This window comes from Phascolarctos cinereus, unplaced genomic scaffold (assembly GCF_003287225.1).
Source record: "Phascolarctos cinereus isolate Bilbo 61053 unplaced genomic scaffold, phaCin_HiC Scaffold_4;HRSCAF=312, whole genome shotgun sequence".
Classification (NCBI taxonomy): domain Eukaryota; kingdom Metazoa; phylum Chordata; class Mammalia; order Diprotodontia; family Phascolarctidae; genus Phascolarctos; species Phascolarctos cinereus.
Window position 1 is genome coordinate 597183062 of NW_027555847.1, and position 9161 is coordinate 597192222.

Consider the following 9161-nt stretch of genomic DNA (forward strand, 5'->3'; position numbering starts at 1 on the left):
CTACCTACTGTGTGCCAGGCACTATGGAAAGTATCAGATATTAAAAGATGAAAGTGAAGTCATTTCTTTCCTCAAAAGACTTTCATTATATTGGGGGAGAAACATATATATATTCATAGGTATATATAAAAGAAATAGCATCAATATTAATATAAATGCAAAAAATTCTATAGCATAAATACCTGAAGGAAAAGTTCATTATTAAATTGTAAAAATACCTAGATTGTAGGACAATAATTGTAGTTCACTTTAGATAGACTTTTTCAGACTTTAGACATCTAAAAGAACAAGAAAGAACTCCAGGAGACATTTTGGAATACTAGAATTCCCAGTTATGACTGGGAATTTTTGACTATACTTTTTTCAGCATGACATTGTACCTTTACAAAAAAAAATATGTGCTAGGGCATAAAATTCATAAAGAAAGGCAGAAAGACAGAAATATATAATTTATTCTTGACAGACCATAACACAATAAAAATTTTTATCAGTAAGGAAAATGTAAAGAGACTGGGGGCACAGTGGATAGAGCACCAGCCCTGTAGTTAGGAGGACCTGTGTTCACATCTTGCCTCAGATACTTGACACTAACTGTGTGATCCTGGGCAAGTCACTTAACCCTGATTGCCTCACCAAAAAGCAAACAAAAAAAAAAAAGAGAGAAGAGACTGACTTAAATGGAGAATATGATGAAAATAACAATGAGATAATGTGCCACAAATGATAAAATGCAACTGAAGCAATTTCCTTAGAAGGAATGTATATCCCGGAACATTTATATTAACTAAAGAGAGAGGAAGTTACACTAGTGTTGAACATGAATTTTTTAAAAATTAGAAAATCAGCAAATTGGTAATCCTAAAACAAGTTCACAAGAAGGAAGCTATCAAATGAAAAATAAAATTGAAAAAAAGAATATTTAGAATAAAAGCTTTTTTAGGAAAAAAATCACTAAATCAAGAAATCATTAGCTAATCTGGTCCCTATGGAAAGAGGAAGGCAGTTATCAAAGAAAAATTGAGAAGGAAATTATTAAGCACGTACCATGTTCCAAATACTATGCTAAGTGCTAATGACATGAAGGACAAAAATAGTCTGTATCCTCAATGAGTTCACTTTCTAACAGGAGAGACCAATATGAAAATAGGTGTATGTAAAATACAGAATAGGTAGAAGGTTATTTTATAAAGAAAGGTGGCAGCAGCTGGTGAAACTGGAAAAGGTCTCCTATGGAAGGTGCGATTTGAGCTGAGTCTTGAAGGGAAACTAAGAGAAGTGAGGAGGGAGAATATTACAGGCTTGAGGGACAATACAGAGGCATGGAGACAGAAGGCTAGATTGTAGAGATGGATGGAAGTAAATTAAATCTACAGTCTGTAATAAAATCTAAAAGGTAGGAAGGGGTCAGGTTGTGAAGACCTTTATGTTCCAGAGGACTTTATTTGATCCTGGAGGTACTGGGAGCCAAGGGAGTTTATTTAATGGGAGATGAATAGAAGACAGTTTGTAATTGAGAGAGACCAATTAGAATGCTATTCTAGTAGTCTAGGTGAGAGCTGGTATGAGCCTGAACTAGTTTGGTGGCTGTGTGCGTGAAGAGAAGGGGATATATTTGAGATGTTGTGAAGGTAGAAATGATAAAAATTGGCAACCTATTGGATATTTGGAGTGAATAAGAATGAAGAGTCAAGACATACCAGTACAGGCTTGTGAGCTGTGGTTTTATGAGTGCAGAACTACAAAGTACCGTGAACCTAGAGTAGTTGTCTTCTGGGGGAATCTAATCCGTGAGTGTGAATTAGGGTAATATCCCAGAAGGGGCACTACAGGACAGCTTGACTAGAACAGGTTTACCCAGAGTAGGTCCATGTTCAAGTAGCACAGTATGGAATGTGTTAAAGAATAGATTCTCAAGGTATCTGAAAGGACATTTTGACTGCAGAGAGCACTGGATTTATAGTCAGTGGACATAGATTCGTATCCTGACTCTGCTACTTACTATTTGTATGACCATTACTACTAGTCAGTTAACTTTTGGGCCTCAGTTTCCTTATCTGCAGAATAATGAGAATGGACCTGATGATCCCTTAAGTCCCTTCTAGGTCAAAACCTAAAATCTGTGCTTTAAATCTATAAACTTTCTTTGCTTTTGTGAATTCTGTAGCTTCCTGCTAGTCACATAACATTTGAACTATGAGGAATATCTAGTCCTAGGGGCCAACAGTGAACATTGATCACCCCATCTCAGTAAGTCATAAAGTAGAACTTTCTGCTATTTCTTTGCATCAAGAAATAAAATAATGTTTCACCAAAAAAAAATTCCAAAATTATCATTTCCGGGATGTTGCAAAGGTTGGTTCCCATAAAATCCTTGGTTTTCAGAACATATTATAAAGTAACTTGCATAAACTGAGGATTTTATGACAAAGAATTAGGCCATTGATACCTATTTTTTAAAAAAAACTACTTCTAGCCAAATGCTAAAAGACACTTACCTATATATATAGACATTGTGCCACTGTTAATAAAAAAAAAAAGATACTGGGGGCAGCTAGGTGGCTCATTAGATAGAGCACCGGCCCTGAAGTCAGGAGGACTTGAGTTCAAATCCAGCCTCAGACTAAACACTTGACACTTACTAGCTGTGTGACTCTGGGCAAGTCACTTAACCTCTATTGCCTAAAAAAAACAAACAAAACTGGATTGGGGAACTAAGTGATGAAAATTATAGAAGATGAAAAGTACTACAAATAACAAAATGGAAGAAGAATGAGGAGTATTGTGGTATTGGGAAGTGAAAAATGGTTACATTAATCTCACATTTTAAAGCCTAGAATTGTGGTTAAATTAGACTGGGTCAGACTAAATGATCTCCAAGTCTTTTCCAGTTCTAAATCTATTATGCTCTGTATAAATCTTCATAAGAATCTGAAACTAATTTCTTGCCCTAGCCCAGATTTAAGACTTTCCTTAGAACCAGAAGGTTAAATTGAGTTTCAGCCGTTAGTTTGTTGTTTATATTTTCCTGCTTCACTTGTAAACTCCACAGAAGAAAAAGTAAGGACATTACTAATCAAACAGAAAGTATTTACCAAACACCTACCGTGTGTCAGACACACTATGCTAAGCACTGGAAATACAAAGACAAAATGAGATATTCTCTGTCCTCAAGAAGCTTATGAGAGAAAACACATAATTAAATATAGCATATATACAAAGTAAGTAGGTTGGGATAAGGAAGGGAACTCCCAGATGAAACTCCTACAAATCCAGGATGGTAACTTCTCTATCATAGTTTTAGAGAACTGTCTAGGGCCCTGAGAGGTTCGGTGACTTGCCCAGTCATGTAACTAGGGTGTGTCAGAGGTAAAACTCAAACTCTTTCTCGCTCTTTCTTGGCCTTTGGCCAGTTTTCTATCTGCCATGCCATGCTGCCTCTAAGTAAATACAAAGTAATTATGAGGTTTGGGTACTAGCTAATGGGATAATCAGAAAGGCCCACATGTTGGAGGTGTTACCTGAGCCAGGCTGTGAAGGGAACAAGGAATTTTAAGAGGTAAATTTGAAGAATGAGTGCATTCAAGGCATGGGGACAATGGGGCAACCTGGCCATACTACTTCATATATATTTATATCCTTAATAAATGTTTGTTCATTGGCATATAGAGAAGATGGAATATTTGTGAGGAGAAGCAAATAGAAAATTTCACTAAAACATAGAGTTGCTGAAAGGAAATAATATGTAATAAGTCCAGAGAGGTAGGTCTGAGCCAGATTGTGACAATTTTTAATCACCAAACAAGACTTTGTATTTTGTCCTAGTGTCAGTAGGGAGGCACTGAAATTTTTTGAGGGGGAGAGGGGATAACATGGTCAGACTCTTGCTTTAGGAATATCACTTTTTCTGCTTTAGGAGTGATGGATTAGAAAAGAGAGGGAGACCAGTTAGGAGGTTGTTGAATAATACAGGGTGATAGACGATGCAGGCCTGAACTACAGTGGTGACTGTGTGAGTCAAGAGAAGGGGCCATATTTAAAAGATGTTGGAGAAATAGAATTGTTAAGACGAGGCAGGTGATGAGACATTGAGGTTGAGGAAAGGTGAGGAGTTAAGGATGACCTCTCATTTCAAACCTGGATGTCTAGAAGGATAGTGATGCCTTAAGAGAAACAAGTGTCTTGAAAAGTGAGGAAGAGGGGCAGCTAGGCACAGTGGATAGAGCACTGGCCTGAAGTCAGGATGACCTGAGTTCAAATGTGGCCTCAGACCAAACAGTTGACACTTACTAGCTGTGTGACCCTGGGCAAGTCACTTAACCCCAAAATAAAAGTGAGGAAGAGGAATGAATTTTTAGGGCAAAACTCATGACTCTGTTTTAGATGCCTTTAGAACATTTAGTTTAAAATGTCCAATATGTGGGACTGGAGTGCAGGAGAAAGACAAAAGCTGGATATGTAGATGGGGGAGTCATCTGCATAGAGATTATAATTGAAACCCTGGGAGCTAATGAAATCACTATGAGGAAAGGTTGTAGATAGAAAAAGGCCAGGGACAGAGCTTAGAGATGCAGCCACAGTTAAGGGTTGGGATGTGGATAGTGATGCAGAAAAGAGACTGCAGATTTTTGACTCAGACAGAGAGGACACCTACCCCATGTGAAGTAAAGGCTGTACAGGCCTAGAGATTGAATTATGGTAGGTTTGAAACCACTAGAAAACAGTTTGTTCCACAAAATCTATCTCTAAGGGGTTTCCAAGCTAGTGTAGCCTCAGCAGACACTGTGCAGCAGAATCAGAAGGTGAATGGCAAGAAGAAACCAGTGGAGCTAGAGTAGAAATGTTTTAGAAGGGAGTTTCTGTAACATCACTTGAATGATGTTTATCTCAATAGGTGTTCAATGAAATGCTAAAAATAATGACATAGAGTGACTTAGAGTTTTTATAATTTCTAATGTTCACTCTCACCTCTACTCAGGCATCTTACACTATCATCTTTTCACTAAATCCAATAAAGTTTTCTGCTAATTTAGGAAACAAAATAGGATGATGATTTTTCCTTTTACTCTCTATTCCCTTTAAATAATATTTTCAAGTTACAGGAAAACACTCTAATATACTGTTTCTCACTCTTTAGAATTAACTTTTTGACATCGGAGTAAAATTAGCCACATATATCTTAACTGGTAGCTTATTTCTGTGGCTAAAATTAGCTTTTTCCTGACTAACTGAGCCATTCAGAATCACTATTCAGATCTGTCTAAAGAGACTGATGGTTCATGCTAATGCTGATGATGTGAGTTTACGTCCCTATCCACCTAGTAATCGATCTTTTACAAAAATACTGTGCTTTCAGCAAAGCATCAGTATATGGGGCCCATAATTTTACAATTTCAAATATTCTTCATAAAATTTGAAATTTATTTCCAGGCTGTTTGGAGCTAAATAACGATAGGACTCCAGATAATTCATAGCGGAAACAAATTGTAAAGTTTTGTAGCTTGCTTTGTGTGGATCTGGGACCTTGCAATCATGACCTGAAGTTGAGATGTGATAATTCACAAAGCACTACATTCATTTCACATTTTGCTTCCATCCTCACAACATTAGCATTTATGTAGCACTTTATAATAGCATTTATATAGCACTTTGACATCTGCAAAAAAAATTGCAAATACCTCAGTTTATCTTCACAACACTAAGAAATAGGTGCTATTATTATCTTCATTTTTCAGATGAGGAAACTGAGGCAGACAGAATAGCTTACTTGTCCACGGTCACATGGCTAGTAAGTGCATAAGGCTAGATTTGAACTCTGGTCTTCCTGACTCCAAATCCAAGCATTCTGTCCACTGCAGAACTAATAGAATTCTAGTAGACTTTTTTTTTTACCTCAAACTCCACCAGCCAGAACAACCAAAGCATCACTAATACATTTGTTTGAAAAATCTGTCAGTTCTCATTAATTTCTTGTATCAAGCTAAAAGTTACCACCAAGTCCAATTTATTTTACTGTCTCAGATGCAACTGCTTTGGAACTGGGAAAACATATCCTTTTGCATAACACTGACAACCCCATTTGTTGTTTGTATACAATATGCAACTGATATTTGTTTTATGCAAAAAAAATCTGTCTTTTTTAGATACATTTTTTACCTTCTATAACAATATACTTCTGTTTTACTAAGGGTCTAGTCTAGATGATACATTAAGGCAGACTTCTGCCTATTCTCCCTTTGTTAAGTCAGCTTCAGTGAGATGGTATCCTTTATCCTCCATTTAAAAAAAAAACAACACATTAATAGAGAGGAGAGATCTATTTATCACGAGTCAGCAATGATGTAAGCATTTCTAGCAAAATTATCTAAAGGCCAGAGAGGTCTGTACTGTTCTAAGTGATAATTTTACCATTCTTACTACAAGGTCAAATCCAGTATAATTTTGTGCAGATGTGTTTTTCAATGTGTTTAATTTAAGATGAAAGTTGATCTTTTTTTTTTCTTTAGGGTAACTCCAAAAGCCACTGAAACTCACCTTCTGCAGAGTAGCAATTTGCAGTTACCCAGCACTTCACAACCAGATAGTCCTAAGGGCTCTACATCACTGCTCATCCACTCTGCTTTGGACATTGGGAAAGAACAGAGTTCTGGAAATAATTCAGATACTTGAAAAAGGAAAATCTCCACAGTTTCACTTAACTACTAACCTAGAAGGGGATTCATTGTTACACTGGAAAAGAACAATGCACTAAGCCTTACAAACACCTTTGTATAACTCTCTCGTTTTGCACATAGAGTTACATTACCTGCTGTTACTATGGAGAGAAGGGATTTCAAGGATGCTTGTGTCAGTTTATGAAGAGGTTAATGATGGCAAGAAACCCAAAGAACTGAATGGCACAGGTTTAACAATAATAGGACAAATATGGAGATAGTGGAGAGAAGAATCCTTCTCTTAAGTTGATGAACATTGTCTCTTAAAACTTACTGTAAGCTGACGATTTCACTTTTGTGAGATTGTCAAGATTTTATTTTACTGCAATAATTTTAATCCAAATTTTCTTACTTGTCTTCTTTATTTTAAAAGTAAGTATATAAAGATTTGCCAAAACGATTTAAATTATGTACTATACTGCTGGGCCATTATCTCATTTTAACACTATCATTGGTAGTTTTTACACTGAATTTTAAAGAGAAAATAGGAAGCGGAATGGAGACAATAATAGCACCTATCTTACAACATTGTTGTGAGGATCAAATGAGATAATACATGTAAAGCACTTTGTAAACCATAAAGCGCTGTATAAATGTTAGTGACTATTAATATTATTAATATTCATTTGTTCAGGATAAAATAAAAAAATTGGCCCCCTAAAACTGTATTTTTGACTTCATAGGTATAGGAAATCTCTTTACCAATGCATCTGGGTACCTGCCCTGCAACTTCTGGTCTTGGAGAATAGTCAGGGCCACTTGAGAAGGTAAATAGATTGCCCCTTTGCTGCTAGTATCAACGGCAGGACTTGAATCCAGGTCTTCCTGGCTATCACCATTACTATTACCATCTAAATGTTCTTAAAATGACAATTTTTTAAGTTTTTTGCCATCTGTCTTTAAAATCCAAAATCTGTAAATAATTTTGTATGCCTCAAATATTAGAAATTCCTACTGATATGAAGTGCCTATTGATTTTAAAAATTAAACAGATCTTTAGTGCAGCTGAATTTAAGATGCTTTCTTCAAGTGTAATATGATATTGTGCTGTTCATGACATTTCTGTAATCAGTCCTTTTACTTTTTTTAAGCTCATTAAGACAATATTCTGAAGGATTCTGGGATGTTTCCTTCTTTAATCTAGCTATATGAGATTGTGCTCCTCTTTAAAAAAAATGTTTATGATCTACTAAGAATGTAATTAAGACTTTGACAGTTGACAGATAACTTGATTTTAACTCCCCAAAGGAAAATATTATTTTCAGTGATAAGGGTAAGTTTGTATGATAATTTTTATCAAAAAATGGATAATAAAGCATGTAATGCAAATCAAGTTGTTCTGCCTACACAAAAAGAGGTATCAAAACTTCACAGCATTTTTAAATTGTATCTCTTATTAGTAATAGGTTTATTTTAAGTGGCACATTTAAAATAATCAAAATACTTTGAATATTTATTGAACAAAATACATGATTCTTCAAATAAATTGTATAGAATTTACTCAGATGCCTTAGGATTTTGCTGAACATTCAACATGTATAAGTAATATTAGTGTCAATAAAATAAGAAATGTAGTTATGGTAAACAAAAAAAACTTTCCAGCATACTTTGAAATTTAAATATTTCTTCACGTGATTTTATTTCACACCAAATAAAATGTTTAGTATTTATTGCCTTAAATAAGATTCCCTGATGCTTTTGATTTTTCCTGTTTATTTTAAATACAGTTAAAGTATAAAGAAGATATCCAATATGCTATATTAAAATGTTGTAAATATTGTTTTTACATTTATAAATGTGAGCTTTATAGACACTTTCAGCTATATGTAACTTTATGTACTTTGTCAACTATTTGTATAATCTTTCCCATAATAAAATGATGTTTGTTTAAGACAGTTTTTCCAGGGTATTCGGCGCGTTATAGGGCTTGTTTCATTTTTTTTCCTTTTCTATCCCCAGTGTCTAGCACATAATAGGTATTCAATATAAATGTTTGTTGACAGATTGATTATATGAACAGACCTGACCTGAGAGCAATATGGTTTCCTGGAGCAGATGTTATATAAACGTCTGTAAGCTTCAGATCAAGATTTGAATTAGGTTCTCTGATATGTGCTTGGGGACAAGATGTCCACAACACTTAATTATAATTTTTCAGGAAAGCCTTACATTGATACACACATTTATGTATATATGCAAGTATTTAAAATCTTTAGTATCTAAGTTGCTTCTAACAAAGTGAGTAAGCAAGACAAAGTTGTCAGTGAATAAACTAGGAGCTGGGAGATATAGGGGGCAAAGGGAGGACCAAAAGGGTTCTATCATAAAGATTATTAAACAGGATGCCCTGAAACAAGACACAAAGAGCTACAGTAAAATAAAGTATGGGAGGTCTCAAAACAAAACAACAAAAATAGCCCAAAAGACTCATGGGAAGGCTATTTTGGGACT

At 35.2% G+C, this 9161-nt stretch overlaps 1 protein-coding gene across 1 annotated transcript in view; it reads left to right on the top strand.

Annotated features, from left to right (window-relative positions):
* The window catches only part of FZD6 (frizzled class receptor 6), a 73457-nt gene extending 64886 nt beyond the window's left edge, over positions 1-8571 (top strand). Inside the window, 1 exon segment of the mRNA XM_020969715.2 lies at positions 6504-8571. Within this exon segment, the coding sequence (XP_020825374.1) occupies positions 6504-6666 (163 nt within the window). The 3' untranslated portion in view covers positions 6667-8571.
* The last annotated feature ends 590 nt before the right edge of the window (positions 8572-9161 follow it).